The 18,469-nt window shown below is 56.3% G+C and overlaps 2 protein-coding genes across 3 annotated transcripts; one reads left to right on the top strand and one right to left on the bottom strand.

Moving 5' to 3' along the window:
- Positions 1–219: 219 nt before the first annotated feature.
- Positions 220–2,736, top strand: ATF4 (activating transcription factor 4). Its single transcript, XM_081058536.1, has 3 exons — positions 220–855; positions 1,411–1,728; positions 1,824–2,736. Exons 2-3 carry the CDS (start codon positions 1,503–1,505, stop codon positions 2,657–2,659), a joined length of 1,062 nt encoding a protein of 353 aa, XP_080914662.1. The 5' UTR covers positions 220–855; positions 1,411–1,502; the 3' UTR covers positions 2,660–2,736.
- Positions 2,737–7,745: 5,009 nt separating this feature from the next.
- Positions 7,746–17,926, bottom strand: RPS19BP1 (ribosomal protein S19 binding protein 1). 2 transcript variants are annotated; one of them, XM_081059917.1, is made up of 6 exons: positions 17,708–17,926; positions 13,638–13,828; positions 12,169–12,364; positions 10,616–10,744; positions 8,571–8,668; positions 7,768–8,295 (listed from the first exon to the last, which is right to left on the bottom strand). In XM_081059917.1, the coding sequence occupies exons 3-6, from the start codon at positions 12,203–12,205 to the stop codon at positions 8,164–8,166; spliced, it is 396 nt and encodes a 131-aa protein (XP_080916043.1). In that variant the 5' UTR covers positions 12,206–12,364; positions 13,638–13,828; positions 17,708–17,926; the 3' UTR covers positions 7,768–8,163. The 2 variants fall into 2 exon arrangements, with proteins under 2 accessions (XP_080916042.1, XP_080916043.1); XM_081059916.1 differs by lacking the exons at positions 12,169–12,364; positions 13,638–13,828; positions 17,708–17,926 and adding an exon at positions 10,912–11,003 and having other exon boundaries at positions 7,746–8,295.
- Positions 17,927–18,469: the final 543 nt, after the last annotated feature.

The raw sequence follows: 18,469 nt of genomic DNA, 5'->3' as shown, positions 1-18,469 counted from the left end.
TTGGGACGCACTGGGTTGGAACCCGTCATGGCCAGCTACCAGCCCGGCTGCCGAAGCCACTGCAGACAGAGGAGCAGCACGGGGAAGAGGGGGCAGACGGGAGACCCCAGGAGGGACACGCATCGAGCCGAAACCTCCCCTTCCCGCGCGGACCCCGGGCCATCTCACCGAACAGCCCACCCTCCTCAGCGCCTGAGCCAATAAAAACACGAGAAATACATGACTCACCACACCTGACCAATCAGCTCGAGCGCCCCGTGCGCCGGCATCTCGCGCGATAAGCAGGCGGGCTCGGACTTCACAATAAAAACCTTCCTTGGGATGGAAGTCTTCTCTCCCCGCCCCCTCAGCCAACACCGGAAGTCAGGCGTGTCCGGGATCCCTCCGCGCTCCCCAGCCGCAGAGGGAACAGTGACTGAGCGTAGAAGCCTTGCAAAGTAGTGCGTCTTTTTTTTTTTTTTGAGACCTTGGAAATAACTCACTTTCTCTTCAGAGCTGCACCCTGGACGAAAGAGTTGTTGGCTGGAAACGGTAGGGCGTCGGATAGATGAAAAGAAGTGGGTGGGTGGTGCCGGTGCCGGGCCCGCGGCGGAGGGATCTGCGGTGTGCGGCGTCCTCACCGGGGCGAGAATCTATAAAGGCCCCGCGGGCGGCGCGCGCCGGCCATTTCTCCTCCGCCTGCAGATGTCCGCTTAGCTCCCCGTCGCGTCCGCGCTCCTCCCCCGCTCTGCTCCGCGGACCCGCGGCCACCATGGCGCACTAGAGGCAGCCGTGCCTGCGGCAGCGTTGGCCTTCGCAGCGGCGGCAGCAGCACCAGGCTCTGCAGCGGCATCCCCCAGCGGCTTAAGCCATGGCGTAAGTACCGGGCCGCCCTGGCCGTGCGCCCGTGGCTGAGCGAGGGGGCGGCCTGCGGCCGGGCGGCGTCGCGGAGGGGAAGCGGTTTTACGAGCGCCCGGGACGCGTGGCGTCGGTGTGGGTGTCTCCCAGACGCCGGCTCTCCCGAGTCAGGAAGGCGCGGGGCCCGGCGCCGCTCGGAGGTCTCGGCGGCCGCCAGGGTTCCGCCCGGGGCCCGCGAAACGTGGCAGCGGCCAAGATGGCGGCGGGCAGGGCGGCGGCCGGCGCGGCGTGAGTCACCGGCGGGCGGGGCGGCGCGGCGCGGCCGTATTTGGACGTGGGGATGCGGCGCCTTCCTCCTGCGGCGGGCTGGGGCACGGCCGGGCCTCGAGGGCGTCCATCTTGTGTCGCCTGAACGGGGAACAGGCGAGGGCGACGCCGATGGCTCTGGGGCCACGTGCTGCCGACTCTGCACAACCGGGGAGAATCCCGGTTTGGCCACCCGGCCTCCGCAGTGCAAAGATGAAATTCTCGGGCCGGCGGGTCGCTAACAGGACTTGGTTTCCTATTACTCAGGTTTTTTACGGCATCCAGCAGCAGCGTTGCTGTAACGGACAAAGACATCCTCGAATTACACACATTCCTCGATTCCAGCAAAACCCCGCAGCATGACCGAGATGAGCTTCCTGAGCAGCGAGGTGTTCGTGGGGGGCTTCATGTCCCCCTTCGACCAGTCGGGTTTGGGGGCTGAAGAGAGTCTCGGTCTATTAGACGACTACCTGGAGGTGGCCAAGCACTTCAAACCTCGTGGATTCTCCGGTGACAAGGCCAAGGCGGGCTCCTCCGAATGGCTGGCTGGGGATGGCTTGGTCAGTGCCTCAGACAACGGCAAGGGTGAGTGGCTGTCCTTTGCCTGGGGGGTCGGGTCGCCGGGGCTTGCTGCCTTGTGCCTTTGGCTGAATGTTTCATCCCTCTTAAATCTCTCGCAGAGGACGCCTTCTCCGGGACAGATTGGATGGTGGAGAAAATGGATCTGAAGGAGTTTGACTTTGATGCCCTACTGAGTTTCGATGACCTGGAAACCATGCACGATGAGCTTTTGGCCACGTTGGATGACACGTGTGATCTCTTTGACCCCCTAGTCCAGGAGACTAATAAGGAGCCCCCCCAAATAACAAACCCAATTGGCCATCTTTCAGAAAGCTTACCAGAAACTGACCAGGTTGCCCCGTTCACCTTCCTGCAACCTCTTCCTCTTTCCCCAGGGGCCCTGTCCTCCACTCCAGATCATTCCTTTAGTTTAGAGCTAGGCAGTGAAGTTGATATCTCTGAAGGAGACAGGAAATCAGACTCCACTGTTTATATTACCGTGATCCCTCAGTGCATAAAGGAGGAGGACGCCACCTCAGATAATGACAGTGGCGTCTGTATGAGCCCCGAGTCCTATCTGGGCTCTCCCCAGCATAGCCCCACTACCTCCAGGGCCTCTCCAAATAAGAGCCTGCTGTCTCCAGGTGCCAGCTGTGGTGGCTCTGCTCGCCCCAAACCCTATGACCCACCTGGAGAGAAGACAGTGGCAGCAAAAGTAAAGAGTGAGAAGCTGGATAAGAAGCTGAAAAAAATGGAGCAGAACAAGACAGCAGCCACTAGGTACCGCCAGAAGAAGAGGGCAGAGCAGGAGGCCCTCACTGGCGAGTGTAAAGAGCTAGAAAAGAAGAATGAGGCTCTGAAAGAGAGGGCAGATTCCTTGGCCAAGGAGATCCAGTATCTGAAAGATTTGATAGAGGAGGTCCGCAAGGCAAGGGGAAAGAAAAGGGCCCCCTAGTTAGGGTAGTCTGTGCTTGTACATAGGAGGCTTGCCTGAAGCTGTGTGTTGTAATAAATTATTTTGTAGTGAAAGTACTTGGCAAACTGCTGTCTGGTGTCTTGCCTTGTAAATAACCTGGTCAATCCTGGAACTAGATTCTTGACCCGGGGTGGAGGGTGGGATTTCAATGTGCTGAATATTTGAGCCCAGGATGAAATGTTTTATACCCTGTTGTGCCATAGGTTAGGGTCATTGGCCTTACATGGGACCTTGAGCCAGAGGGGTTGGGCAAGATCCCCCACAACCAAGCAGGTACCTGGGTGTTTTTTTCCAGAACTGAGAATTGCTAGATCTTACAGCTCTTTGGTGTCTGCAAGGTGGGGAAGTTTTCACTTGAGGGGAACTGGTGTGGCAGGAACAGCCTGGGCTCCACCTGTTAACCAAGCCTTGTGCCAACATCTGTCATTAAATACCCAGATAAGGCCCCACAGTCCTTGAGCTTGGTGCACAAGTGATTGGATTTCACTTACAAGCTTTTACTGTTCTGTAGAGGCCACTTCCCAAACCCATTAAGAGAAAAATTGTTGGTTTTTGTTAGAACAAACCATAAGCTGGGAAGACGCCTGCAGTTTGCTTAGTTCCTGGCCACAGCTGGGCCCAAGGGCTGGCAGATAGCCAGGCTCCCCTGCCCACCTCAGCCAGCTAGACTTGCCATCCCTAGGTGGCGTTGGGAAGCTACTTGTTGAAACCCGAGGTCTTCCACGTGACAATGACTTCTTCCAGTCTCAGGATAAGGCAGATATTTCCTGCATTGGGCCCATCCTGGGCAGGTCACCTGTTGGGTCCTTTGGGACCAGTTCTCTAGTCTTGTTTCCCATCTCTGAAAGGCAACCTAGAATCCCAGAATGGCTGACTAGAGGACTTTTGTGCCTGGCACTGTAGTAAGCACTTCATGTGCATTCTCACCCAGTTCCCACGACCCCTGTGAAGCAGGTTCCATGATCCCATCTGGTCCTACAGGAAGGGGGTACACACGGAGAAAGGTATTGAACAGAGTGGTGAAAGCAGTTTGATCCCCGGGATGTGCTTCCCGAGTCTGGGCTCTTGTCTATTTTGCCCCTGGAAGAACTTGGATGTCCTGTGAGGGCCTGCAAGATGGGGCCCACATTTCCCTGAGCTGCTCCCCAATGTCTAGCATAGAGTGACACAAGTCAGCCCACTGTTGGAAAACTACAGCCAGTGGTGACTCGCTGGGAACATTGCCCCCAGGCACAAGAGGGAGTGGTCACACAAGGGCCCCGTTGGGTTTGGTGATCTTTGAGGTTTTTCCTTCCCCAAGTGTAGAATTACAGAGTGCAGGGAAGCCACCCATCTAGGTATTAAAACGCCTTGATCACCCCACCTAAGCAGTTTAACTGCTACCGGTGAAATGCATGAGGATTACTAGTTTAAAAAAAGTGTCAGCTTGGCTACATGCATTGATACTATGAAAACTAAGTCCTATGCTAAATGCATTTTATAAAGCTCATTCCCATTTTATAAATGAGGAAAACAGTTTTGGAGAAGAATTGCCGGGCTAGCGGGTAGTAGATGCAGTCCCAGGCAGTCTGACTCCAGGATGCACTTTCAATCTGTAGCTTCAGAACTTCCAGGCAGGGTTAGAGGGGGCCCTGAACACTTGCCTTAGAGCTGGGGGTTCAGAGAACGCAAGCGTGGGTGCTAAAGTGTGTTACAGGTCACTACAAATGTGGACGCTTTCTCAAGATACCAATTCTCCACAAATTACAGCTAATATTTGCTGAGTGCTGAGAAACAGCTGAGTGTTTTCCAATTATTAGCTCATAATCCTCATTAGGAGCTGGGAGGAGGATCCTACGATTCTACCTTTTTAACTGAAGCCGGGGGCTGGACGCTGGCCCAGGGGCAGCTGGTACAGGTAATGACAGTGGTCTGGACAGACAGGCCATGCTTAGCACGTGGGGTGTTTGTGGTTCAGTGTCAAGCCCTCTGCTGTCTGAGCCCAGAGGCTGGTGGAGTTTCGTGCCTGTTTTGTCCCTGGAACAAGGCTGCAGATCCTAGAGCTCAGGAATGGCCTTCATGTTTCTCTACAGCTATTCATGAGCACCCACTGTGTGCCAGACACTGTTTTGGGTGCTGGGGATTCAGTGGCTGTGGAAAACAGATAAAACCTCTGCCCTCATTCTGGCAAGAGAGGCAGGCAATAAAAAAGACATCTGATGTGAGATGGCAGTGGGAACGGGCATGCGGGGTGCTGGGCGTGAGGATTTGCTCCTTAAGGTGGGCATTTAGGGAGGCCCTCCTGGGAGGCAAAGTCGGCAGGTAGTGAGCCTGGAGGGGCTGTTGGGGTAGTGGCGAGGTTAGGGGACTGGGCATGGGCCTCGAAGCCCTGGTAGGGCTTGACAGTGTCCTCTGCATGACTTGGGGAACCCCCAGAGCAGGGTTTCTATTTGAAGAGGGTCCCTCTGGCAGCCTGTGAATGGTAGGTGGGGAGGGGCCTCTGCAGTGGTCCAGGACAGGACCGGGCTGGGGTCACGCAGGAGGTGGCGGCAGGAGAGCTGCTAGGCCTGGATATATTCTGAAGGTCAAGTAAATCAGGCTCAGGTGGGAGGTGTGAGAGGAGATGAAGATGACGCCAAAGCAAGTGGAGGGATGGTTTCCGTTTCCTGAGATAGGGAAAACTAGGGGAGGAGCAGGGCTTTGGGTTCAACTTTGCGATGCTGGCAGGGAGTGGCTTGGTCTTGGCTGGGTGGTTTGTGATCCCTCACACATGCAGGTGGGGATGGCAAAGAGGAGGCGAAGGCCAGTGTCCGGAGACCAGGAGGAGGTCTGGCTGGAGATAGAACGCTGCCCCCGCCGTGGCCCCCTAGTGTAGTGCCCTGCGCCAGGCACCACGCAGGGGGAAGCTCTCAGCTCAGTTTGGGGATGGCAGGTGGACGCTCAGACCAAGTAGTAAGTGACAGGCTGGGTAATCTCAGTGGAGGGAGCAGGGACTCCCGGGTGGGAGTTACGGCAGGCAGGCTGCCTGGAGGAGAGGGTGCCTGAGCTGGGCTTTGAAGGATGGGGAAAGTTGTGGATGTAGAATGGGGACAGCACCCCAAGAAAGCCAGCCAGGGCAAAGATTTAGAGGTGGGAATGAGTCCAACCCACCTCTCCAAGAGGGCTCCCCTGCCCCAGCTGTTAGAGGAAGTCACCTGATGGGACCCACCCAGCTCCTGCAGGAACTAGTTAAGCCTCTCCTTTGGGCAGGCTGGCCTGTAGCTGGGCCCCAGGGAGGTTCCATGGGGCAGTCCTGCCCTACTCCTGCCGGGTCCCTTGACCAACCCTTCCAGTCACAGAGGACCAGGGAGTGTGGACGGCTCAAGCTGCCCAGCCCAAATCTGTCAGCTGCCCCAAACCACCCGACTCACTAATATTCCCAGATATAAAGTGCTGGCTTTATATCTGTCACAATGTGTCAAGGGACAGGTTTTGTTAGTCCTGGAGTGCAAGTACACCATGGTGTCCTTTCATTTGGGCCCTGACCCTTCCTTTTCCAGATCTTCAGTCACCAGGTCCAGGGGCTCATGGTCAGGATCCCCTCTCCTCCCCCCTGCATGGTGACAGACATATCCTCCCTCCTCCTGAGCCTGTACCAGCCTCCCCAGGGCCCCCACTGCCTCCTGACCACGGGCACCAGAATTGTCTAGGGTGACTGTTAAAATAGATTCGAGTCCTACCCAAACCTACAGACCCAGAATCTCAAGGGTGAACACTGTCAGTCATATCAAGTGGGCATGGGCATGCACCCCGCTGGTGAGACTTGGCAAAACGTCAGGTACTGGAAAACCCAAGAGAAGTAGAAGCCCTGCACTCATCCTCCCACAGGAGGCGGCTGGAGGGGCAGGATCCTGTGACTAGGTAATAGCAGACGTGTCCTTGTTAGAAAGGTGCCCTGGAGCTCAGTGGCTGGTCAGCCGGTCCTTCCAGGAAGCAAACTCCAGTTTCTAGCTAAGCTGCTTAAAAGATGAGGGAATCTTGAGTCTCCAAGGCTACTGGGTTTGCAGCTCTCCCATCAGTCCTTAAAACTCAGAGGGAGGGAAGCGGGGGAGTGGAGCCTTCCAGGCAGAGTACCAGCCTTTCTTTGGAGCAAGCCCATCTGAGGAAACCCTGACCTCCTGGATGGACAGTCTGTATTCTGCTCAAATGTAGGCCAACTGCAGACAGGACCTGCTCCAGGTCTGCCTAAGGCAGCTCTGTGGCCCCTCCTATCCGCGTTCAGGAGGGAAAGCTGGTTAATAACCAGGAGCAGAGCCCCCAGGACTGTGGGTGGGGGTGTGGAACCCTCTCTATTCCCAAGAACCCACGGTGGCGTTGGTTGGCTGTCACTCCCCAGCTGCCCCTCCCGGAGTCCTCTATCAGATAACGCCATGACCTGTAGGCCGGGGTAGGGGGGTAGAGAGCAGACCATGAGATGAAGAGCTACCTGGCATGTCCAGAGCCCTCTTTTCAGGAAGACCCCAACCCCTCCCAGGAGGGGCTCCTGGGCATCTAGGACTTGTCTCCTCGACACTGAAGACCAATGTGGTCAGCACCATGCACTCACTCGTGCCTTCAGTCAGCACGTACCTGTGCTGGCTGCAAAGGGTCCAGCCTCTGCCTTCCATGGTGGTTTCGCCCCTGCCCCCAGCTGGGGCACGGACCTGAGTGTGAAACCTTGTTTCTTGAAGTCACCTCCCGAGTCACCCCACTCATCACTCATATGACACGAGAGAAAAAAAAAAGGCGGCCTTTGACACCCCCCACCCCTACCCCCACCCTGCTCACAAGCCCTACCGGCTGGCAGCACTCGCTCTCCCCAGGCCCTGGACTCAGCTTCCCTGGCTATTTCTGCCTCAAGGGCTACTTTCTCAGCTACAGCTGCCACTTAGGGGAGGAGGGCCCATTGGAGTAATGTCAGCAGGTGCAGGGTGACCTGCTCTCTGGGTGGTGGCTGGCACTGGGGCTGGAATGGAGGACTTCTGACTTGGAGCTCTGAGAACCACGCTGGGAGATGGGGAAGGGCAGGAAGGCCCCTTGGTGGCAGAAGAGAGACACTAAGTCAGATCAGCAGCACACACAGCTTTTGGGCCCAAATTTATTAGAACCTGGAAATCCACCCAGCAGCCCTCCTCCTACTCCTAGAGGTGTGGCCCCCAAGGGCCCAGTAACTGGTCTCTCCACAGCAAACAGGCCAGAGGCCCCACCTGGGCCAAAGCAAACAAAACAGTCCGGAATGTTCCTTTTCAGCAGGTAGACAGCTAGTTCCAAGCATGCAGGTTTCAGCTCCGGTCTGAGTGCAAATCCTCCCCAGGGCTTCCAGCTCACCAGCTTCATTCCAGCCTTGCCCTGGCTTCAGCTCCAGGGCTACCTCGAGTCAGGCGGGACCCCAGAATGCATAGCAGGGTCCTGGGGCCAGCAGAGGCTGGGAGGTCAGGGGAGGAGGCTGGGCCTGAGCGCTTATCCCACTGTGCTCTCCTGGGAGCCTAGCTGCCGAAGTATTCCTGCTGGAACTTCTGGAAGTCTTCTTCAGTGAACACGGGGCCCTCGGCCTTCTTCTTCTTCTTCTTGACCACAGGCCGGTCACAGGCTTTGCGGCCCCGGTTCTGGCACACAATCTGGGGGTGTACAGGAGTTAGGATCCCTAGGTGGTAACTCCCAGCACGAGGGACTGCCCCTTGGAACCGCGCAACCTGGCACAGCTGGCCAAGTGCTGCTCCCTCACCTGCCCCCATGCTCCTGCTGTTCTCAGCCCTGCAGGGGGGAGACCCCTCACAGCACAGCAGTGTAGGAGCATGGGGGGTAGCCCAACCTCCACCCTACGCTCAGGATCCCAGGAGCATCCTCGGCTCTCGTCCCTCAGCTTCCTTCTCACAGCCCACCCCTGACAAACCTGCTGGGTGACGGACTCAGCCACGGTACTTCTTGCACTGGTCATAAACTTGAGGTTCACTCCAAGGTAGCCCCGACACTCTCGCTTCTGGAACTCTGCTGTGGGTGGTAGGCAGGGCGGCCCCATTTCAGATTCACTCCCCGGAAACCTGAGTTCCCTCCTGACATCTCCCCCTCAGTCCCTCCCCCCTCCCCACCCCCACCAAAGGCCTTGGAGTCCCTTCCCTGGACTACAATAGCCTGGGCTCTCTTCTGTCAAATCCACTCTCCACAGAGGCTGCTGAGAGCCCCCTTGGCTCCCAGTTGCTCGTGATTTATTCAACAAGTATGTTCTGAGTGCTTACTATCAGGCACTGTTCTAGGTGCAGAGCATACACGTATAGTAGGAACCAGATGGGCAAAAACTGCCCTCAGGGAGCTTACCTGACAGTGGGAAGACAGGTGATAAACAAGGCAAACTATTTTCGAGAGTGATACATTTTATGGAGGAAAACAGAAGAGGAAACAAAAATGAGGAATGCCAGGGATGGAGGGTTGCCATTCTAAATCTGAGGGTCTGAGAAATTCAGTGAAACGATATTTGAGCAAGGACTTGAGGGAAGAGTGTGGACATCCGGGGGAAGAGCATTCTGAGCAGAGGGAACAGCTGGCGCTAAGTCCCTGAAGTGGAGATGTGATTAATGCATTTGAAGAACAGAACTTGGTTGGAAGAAGAGGGGAGAACAGTAGGAGCTGAAGCTGGTGAAGGGGCAGAGCACGTGGGGCTCATCAGGCACGGTGAGATCTTGGGCTTTCACGAGAGGACGTGGGGCACAGAGGAGACAGGTCTGACGTGATTTTACAGGATTAGTTCAGCTGCTGTGATTAGAACGAGATGAGGGGGGCAGGGAAAGTGGAAGGTGGGAGACCAGTTGGGAGGCTTTCACAATCATCCAGGCAAGAGACGATGTACCTCAAACCGAGGTGGTGGCCACAGAGCTGCCTGGCCACCGAGGCCTGAGTCCCTTCCCTCATCAATTGTGAACCATGATAGGGTGGTGGGACGAGGGCTGGCTGGACAGGGAGACCTCCGGCACCCACGCCCCTGCTTCACACCAACGCCACTGTTGCTCAAGTGGGTCTCCCTTTCCTGCCTCCACACTTTTGCTCGGACTGTTTCCTCCTTAGAATTCATAGTTCTTTTAACAAATACTTGAATACTGTTTATGCACCAGGCCGTAGGGATTCAAAGACACACCAGGAGCTCACCAAGTCCTGCCACCCATCCTCCCACCATCCTGCCCACACCTGAGCCGCCCCAAGATGTCTCATAACCTGGCACCACATCCCCCAAGACGCTCTTTAGAAACTGGGCTCCATTCTCAGCGTCTCCCTCTCCTGCATCTTCACAGCCAGTTCACCACTGACGCCCATCCATGCTCCCTCCTCACACCTTCCACCCGCACAATTCTCTTACCTCTGCACCCTCCCCAGCACCCAGGCCACAGTGCCCCCCACTTGAACGGAGTAGGTAAAAGCAGACACACTGCCTGGTTTGCACCGGTGTCACCTGTACAGACTTGACAGGGTTGTGAGAAAAACGAGGGAACATGTGTACAGGGCTCAGAACAGTGAGGGGCGCACACTCTGCCCCTGCTTCACTACACACCCCTTCCCCAGGCTGCTTCTTTCTTTCCAGCTTCAAAAGGCAACGCGCTTCTTTCTGGCTCCGCACGTGCCATTCGCTCCAGCGCGCTCTTCTCCTTGGTTCACTCTCTACCTCCTTCAGATGAGTTTAAATGTCGCTGCCTGAAAAAGTCTGATTTGGCCTCTTATTCTCAGCCGCGGTCAGCGGTCTTCTTCAAAGCCTGCGTCACAGCTGGCGCATCTGGAAGCTGTGCGATGCCTCTCTCCCCGCAGGGCTGTGGACAGGACCCCGCTCCGCGCACGGCGCACGGCGCACGGCCGGGGTTCTAGGAAAGCCCGACGCACGTGTCAAGTTCTGTCTCCTCCACGGCGCACACCCCGACCCCGGGCACGGCACGTCCGGCCCCTTCCCTCGCTTACCCAGCGCCGACTTGGGCACCTTTCCTTTGGCCGAGTTCCGCAGTTTCCCGGCCCGGGTCGCCTTCGCCTTCCGGGCCCGCTTCCCCGGAGGCCCGCTCGGCTTGGCCTGGCCTGGTGAGGCCCCGGGGGCTGGAGGGGAAGAGAGAGAGGAACGGACCGCGGTCGGAGGGCGCGCAGCGTTCCCATCCTACCCGGACTGAGCCCGGTTTGCATCGTTCCGCACACTCCGGGCTCCTGCCCCCAGGCCCTGCCGCTCTCCTGCCCGCGCTGGAAGCCCCCGAGCAGACCCTCCTCACCCTCGGGCACCCCTAGCAGCTCCAGGCCCCGCCGCAGCAAGGCTGCCGACATGGCTGCACTTAGCCCCGCCCACACGCACCACTCTACTTCCGGCCTGGCTGCTCCTGTCGCCTGCGCACGAACCCGAGCGGGAAGCGGAGTGGGCGGGCGGAAGTGCCCACCTTCCTCAGGACGCATGCGTTAGGGGTTGCTGGTTGACTCCTGGGAGGGAGGAGGGGCGGGAGCCGGAGGAGGGGCCACCGCTCGGAAGGACGCATTTGTTGTCCAATCCCAGCCTAAGTGCCCTTTTGCGCTCCAGGCCCCGCCTTCTCCGGAAACCGTCCATTAGCCCAGCCGGTTGGGTCGAACCTCTCCGGTCTGGCGAGGCCGGGGCGGGGCGGTGTGTTAGTATTCTCAATTTTTTCGAAAAAGGAAAATGTTGAGCTGTTTTTTTTTCAATACACTTCAACCAAAGCAACATATCGCACAGATCGAGTGCGGCATGAAAATCCAGCTGTCTTCCATTAAAGATATTTGCAAAAATGCAAAACAATATCAGTGTTTTCCCACTGTTTTGTTTTGGAAAAAACAACTATTTTCATTTAAAAAAGTTACTAATGTCAGCATGCAATGAGGTTGTTATTTTAAGTGAATTAATAAATATTTTAAATTTTTCTCAGTTTTAGTTTCTAATATGGTAAATAGCAATAGATATCTATACAAAAACTCTTTGGGATCCTGAATTTTTTAAAAGAGGTTCTTAGACTAAAATAATTTGAGAACTTCTGTCCTAGAAACTACTCTTCTTGCAGTGGGGAAGGAACCCTATCTTCATTACTCCGTCTGCATCTCCTAATCCAGTATCTCCCGGCATGCAGAAGGCACTCAATAAATGAATGGTGTGAGGAGGAACCACTGAATTTACTGGGTAAACGTGTTCTGAAGTGTTATGTGTACCCGACATTGTAGAGTGTGGGTGTGGGGACAGAGCCCCGGAAAGCAGTTTCCAGGCTCTCGGCCTCATGTGGAGAGGTGCCGGCTCCCATAGTGGATGGCCGTCAGCTGTGGCTGGTTGGCCATCAGCTGTAGCCATTAAGCCATTGGTCACTGATATAACTGCCGCGGCTACGGAGGGGAGCTGAGGAAAGTGAAGGAGGAGACTGAAGGAGAGTAAGGGGAGTCGAGGAGAGTTGGTCGGTTGGCAGCAAAACGGACAGCAGGTCGTATGTCGTGTAAACCCAGCCTCCAGTGAGACCATAGTGGTATGACTTCCTTACCTATGGCTCTGTGGGTGTTCCTGTTTGGCCTCACCATGTCCTGCGTTCTTATGTGGGGAGCGGGAGCAGAGACCCCGCAGGCCGCCCCGCCGGACGCCCCGCACGACAGTGGGACACGGAGATGACTCAGCTGGTCCCTTCTGGATGAATCTCACTGTCTAACCTCCATCAGCTAGGCCAGGAGGGAGAGAAACGCCTAAATAAATAGACGTACATTAATAATAACGAAATCACGTCAAGGTGCTGTTCTAAGTATTTTACACTTGTTGACTCACCCCTGCCCCACCCCATGATTCTGAAGTAGGAACAACTGTTTTCCCCATTTTACAGGTGAGGAAACAGGCACAGAGAGACCAAGGAATCTGTCCAGGTCACACAGGTGGTATCAAAGCTGGGAATCAAGACAGAGAAGCTGGCGTGAGCATTTGTGTACTGCACTCCCGAGCCAGCTACTCCAGAGAGCAGCGGTATGGCGCTGGGAGGGGGCCGGCAAGCCCTGGGAGTCAGGAGACTGCGGAGAAGAGGAGCTATGTGAAATGGGAGAGTCCTAAGCAGGAGGACCCCGTAGTGAGGTCATGTCCCCTGGGACAGGAGTGGCCCCAGGGGAGCTATGAGGTCAGAGTAGCCTAATTGGCGTCCAAACTTCATGAGTTTGCCCTAAGGGCCTGGGTGGGGGGAGACATTGAGCCCAGCGATGTTGTCAGACACACTCTTTTTTTCCTGCTTCTAAAATAGCCAGATTGTTTTTTCCTTTCTTATGTTTATTGTCTCTTATCCCATCATGCCTCCTTGTAAGCTCCACAAGGGCAGAGATCTTTGTTTTGTTCTTTGTTATATCTCTAGCGCTTGGAACAGTGCATGGCATATAGTACTAAGCGCTTCATAAAGGCACAAATTAGATAGGTGAAGGCTGAATTTGGGTCACCTGACGGAGGCGGGTAGAGAGGTCCAGGTGGTTGTTAGGTCAGCTATGGGCATGGTCAAAGCGGCCAGGAGCCAAGTCATACCCCTCTGCCAAGTCAGACCCCTCCTCGCAGGACGGAAACTGGGGCCCCTGGCATTTCCCCGAAAAGGCAGCAGACCGCTGGTGCGATAAACAACTCCAGATGCAGCCGCTCGTGCCCGATCTGCGCTGGGGGGCCTGCCCATCCGCCACCTCACTCAGCCAACCCCCTCCCCCAAAATCGCATGTATGCCTCCCTCGCTCTGCCCTGGGTGCTACTTCACCAGCCCGTCTGCGGACCGGTGAACCTCTCTTGGGAGCGCAGAATAAAGCACTCACCTTTCTCAACCTGCCGGACTCTCTTAGCTTCATTATCTCGCTGCAAGCCTTACATTTGGTGCCAAAACCCGGGAGGAGCGGCCGGCCCCCGCTTACTGGCGCACTGGGCCACCCTCCTCTCCTCCCTTGAGGCTCAGGACCTATTGACCTTCCACCAGATTCTGGCTGTGTGAGTGGTAAGTCCTACCCGGTGTCTGTCTCGGATCATCCGCCGACGTGTCCATCCGTAAATTCACGGCCACGTTGGAGATTGTCCTCCGTTCTGTCCTAGACCCAGGATAGCTGTGGAGACGTCCCAGTTGTTCCTCGGGTCCTCTGCCCGTCCGTAGTCTAGACCAAACTACTGGGACGCTGGTCTTTGGTCTTGACTATTGATCCCTGAGAACAGACATGGGAAACCAAAATTCTAAACCTGACCCTCAGACACCACTCGGGTGTCTCCTCCTGAATTTTAAAACATTGGGCCTTGATCAGGATCTCCACCCTCAGCGCCTGGTCTTTTACTGTACTGTCACTTGGCCCCAATGTGATGTGGACAACAGGTCAAAGTGGCCTGTAACCGGGACTTTTGATTTCAGTATTCTCACTGACCTCAATAATTTCTGCCGCTGAACCGGGAAGTGGTCTGAAGTCCCCTATGTTCAGGCTTTCTGGGACCTGCTCTCCCGTCTCCCTCTATTCCACCTGTTCCACAATCCAAATCCTCATAGCCCGTGAAAAACCGAAACCCACTGTCTCTATCACTCCTCCTTTCCCCTCTCCACTCTCCAAGCCTCTTGAAAACCTGTCTTGTCCCCCTTCCCGTCCTCCGCCATACCCAGGGCTCTCAACACCTCCATCCCCCACTCCTCCTGCGTTACCCTTACCTCCCTCTCCTACTCCATCCCCACCTTCTTCCCCGCTCGCGTGGCCTGTCAGTAGCCATACCCATTCTCACAATCCTCCTCCTACTACCTCTGAGCCCCCCTTGTCTACCCACTCCGTGAAGTTGCAGGGGCTGAAGCAGTGGTCCGAGTCCATGTCCCCTTCTCTGTCACCAACCCGTCACAAATCGAAAAGCGCTTAGGGTCCTTCTCCTCAAACCCCACTGCCTTCACCAAAGAATTCTGATATCTAACCCAGGCATATGATCTTACCTGGCATGATATACACATCATCTACTCCTCTACCCTGACCGCAGATGAGAGAGAAAGAGTCTTTGAGGCAGCCACCCATTATGCAGACCAGGTCCATCTCACAGATGCTGCCATGCCCGTTGGGGCCCAGGCAGTCTCCGCCAAGAGCAAGGCTGGACCTATCAAGTAGGAACCCCTGAAGGTCGAGATGGGTGTCATTGCAGGGATCAGATGGTCCAATGTCTCCTGGCAGGCCTGCAGGCAGTATCCCACAAAGTTGTCAACTTTGACAAGCTTAGGGAAATGACCCAGAGTCCAGATGAGAATCCTGCAGTCTTCCTTAATCGGCTGACTGAGGCCATTACTCAGTATACCCGTCTGGACCCTGGGATCCCTGCAGGTGCCACAGTACTGGCCACCCATTTCATTACGCAGTCAGCCCCTGGCATCCGAAAGAAATTAAAAAAGGCAGAAGATGGCCGTCAAACCCCAGTCCAAGATTTAATGAATATGGCTTTTAAGGTCTTTAATGCTCGGGAGGAGCAGGCAGAGTCAGCTCAAGAAGCGCGCCTGCGACAGAAGGTAGATTTACAAACCCAAGTCTTGGTAGCAGCCCTGCGGCTGACGGCAGCCGTGCGCAACCCCAAGGGACCTGTGCACGGTGGGGGTTCACCGGGGAGACGAACACCACCAGGAGCCTGCCTCAAATGCGGAAAAGATGGTCACTGGCCCAGGCAATGCCCCCAGCTTTGGCCCCCATGAGGCCCTGCCCGGCGTGCGGTCAGAGCGGCCACTGGAAAAGTGACTGCCCCTAGAAGAACGATGGACTCTCGGCGTCTCAACACGGAGGGGCCATTCTTCCAGGGAACGACCCGCCGCTGGCCCTGCTGGGATTGGCTGAAGGTGCCCGGACTCGACGACCCCCATCACCCTCGCCGAGCCCAGGGTAACGCTCCAGGTAGCGGGTAAGTCAGTCTCCTTCCTGGTTGACACGGGGGCTACCTACTCTGTCCTGCCTTCCTATTCAGGCCCCCTTTCCCCTTCCACGATCTCGGTCATGGGTATTGACGGCAAGCCCACCTGCCCGCTAGCCACTGCACCCCTTCCTTGTCTCCTAGAAGGCACGTCCTTAACCCACTCATTCCTAGTTCTCCCTTCATGCCCAGTCCCCCCTTAGGCTGAGACCTCTTAGCCAAGGTTGGGGCCACGCTGCAGTTTCCCCACGGCCCCTCGACTTCCCTACTCCTTACTCTCCTCCCCTCCCCTTCTCCCCACAGAAATCCTGACCCCCCTCTCCCTCCATCCTTAATCGCCCCGGCAGTCTGGGACCCCTCTACTCCTGTAGAGGCAAGACATCACGTCCTGTAAAAGTTACTCTTAAAGATCCAACTTCCTTCCCCTCTCCTCAGTTCCCCATCTCTCTTACACACCGCCAAGGGCTCAAGCCCCTCATCACCCGGCTACTTAGTCAAGGCCTCCTAATACCCATTAACTCCCCCTGTAACACCCCGATCCGCCCAGTGAAGAAACCAGATAGGACCTATAGGCTAGTTCAAGACCTGCGACTAATCAATGAGGCCGTCATTCCTATCCACCCAGTGGTTCCAAACCCCTACACCCTCCTTTCGCGTGTCCCGCCTGGTACCACCCACTTCACGGTGTTAGATCTCAGGGACGCCTTCTTCACCATCCCTCTCGATCCTACCACCTTTTTGCCTTTACCTGGGAAGACCCTGACACGCAGACTTCCCAACAATTGGCCTGGACAGTTTTGCCTCAAGGCTTCAGAGACAGCCCTCACCTATTTGGCCAGACCCTAGCAAAAGACCTTCTGCAACGCCCCCTTTTAGCGGCTGTACCTTTAACACAGTTCGCTCCTAGTGACAACTCAGGACAGTGCCCTTCGCCAAGATACCATTATACCTTCCCCCACCTAACCTCACCTTACCCATATGGTACGGTGGTTCTAACCAGTCCTTATGCAATACAACCCGACCACACTCGACCACTCTTCAGGCTCCCTCTGGCACATTCTTCTGGTGCAGCAAGACACCAAGTATATAAATACCTCTTCCCCTACCCCCTGCATTCCGACAACTGTAGCCCTCCAACTAATGCTCTACAGCCAGGCTGAATTCACAGAACTGCAGCCTCACTATGAGAAAATTTCCACTGCTGTTCAAAAGAGGGCCGCTTTCCTACCCCTTATCCTGGGGGTTTTCCTAGCCTCCTCCTTTGTAGCTGCTGGTTTGGGCGCTGGTGCTCTCGGGCACAGCATCCACTCTGCCCAGGACTTAGAGACATGCCTACAGGTTGCCATAGAGGCCTCCTCAACCTCCATCGCATCGCTCCAGCGACAACTAACCTCTGTAGCCCATGTTGCCTTGCAGACCCGATGAGCTCTGGGCCTGCTAACCGCTGAGAAAGGAGGAACCTGCCTCTTCTTCCGGGAAGAATGCTGTGACTACATCAATGAGTCCGGACTGGTCGAGGAAAACGTGCAGACCCTGAATAAGTTACAAGAGGAGCTCCGGCGCCGGAGAGGGTCCACCAACCCTCTCTCAGATTGGTGACAATCACCACTGACTACATGGGTAATGCCACTAATAGGCCCACTCGTCCTAATCAGTCTCCTGCTTCTAATGGCCCCTTGTTTTTTAAAAATTTCTACAGAACTGCCTCCACGAGATGTCCAGAGGTACAGTGAACCAGCTTTTACTCCACCCATACTCCCGGCTGCCCACGAGCCCTCCCGTCGCTGACCAGGCCTAGTACGCCGCTCTGCCCCTTGTCAGCAGGAAGCAGTAAGATGGACCTCGCCACCCCTTTATAACCAAAAAGGCCGGAATGTTAGGTCAGCTGCGGCCGGAAGCCAAGTCATACCCCTCTGCCAAGTCAGACCCCTCCTCGCATGACGGCAACTGGGGCCCCTGGCGTTTCCCCAAGAGGCACAGCTCCAGATGCAGCGACTCGTGCCCGTGCCCGATCTGCGCTGGGGGGCCTGCCCAACTGCCACCTCACTCAGCCAACCCCCTCCCCCAAAATCACATATATGCTTCCCTCGCTCTGCCCTGGGTGCGACTTCACCGCCCCGTCTGCGGACCGGTGAACCTCGCTGGGGAGCGCTGAACAAGGCACCCACCTTTCTCAACCCGCCGGACTGTCTTAGCTTCATTATCTCGCCACAAGCCTTACAGTGGTCATGGGATGTGAGTCCGCCCCTCGGGAGGGCAACAGGCCAAGCTCTACCGTATCCCTTTCCTCCTCCCGACCTGGGATGGTCAGCACACGGTCCCGGGGGTGGAGGAATTCTTTGCATTCCAATGTCCCAGCGAACAGGGACGCCAGGGACCAGAAGATTCCTGCGGGGCGCTCTGCCAGACAGCCGGCGGCGCTCAGCGGGACTCGGGCCACGCGGCCCTCCGCCACTGGGCGGCGCCGCAGGACAGCTTTTTCGAGCCGTGCGATTCCGCGAAGTGGCCTGCAGCCGGCCCGGTTGGAGTGTCCAGGTAGGAGTGTGAGGTCGGGACACCTGGGCCTCCGCTGGCTCTTTGCAGCCGGCCCCGCGTGGACCCAGCTTCCTGCCGCCCCTGCCCCGCAGCCTTCCAGACTGGGCTACAGACCCTTCCTGGGCCTGGCCTGGAGGAGTGGGTGGGGAAGCTGAGGCAGAGCCGGCAGGCTGGTTCCCCAGGGGGGAGATGAGGCCTCCTTCTGGAAAAGTGTTCACAGGGTGGCAGCTGGGCACTCACTCTTGGGGAGGCTGCAGCGGGCTGTGTGACCCTAGGCAATTTCGTAAGAGAGTGCCTCAGTTTCCTCCTCTGTTAAATGCGGTTTGGCTTCCTAACAAGGTGTGTGTGAGGAGCCAGTAAATTAATACCTGCAAAGCACCTAGAACACGGACTGT

The sequence above is a fragment of the Rhinolophus hipposideros genome, assembly GCF_964194185.1.
Source record: "Rhinolophus hipposideros genome assembly, chromosome: 9".
Taxonomy (NCBI): domain Eukaryota; kingdom Metazoa; phylum Chordata; class Mammalia; order Chiroptera; family Rhinolophidae; genus Rhinolophus; species Rhinolophus hipposideros.
This window is presented reverse-complemented; position numbering and strand designations above follow the sequence as displayed.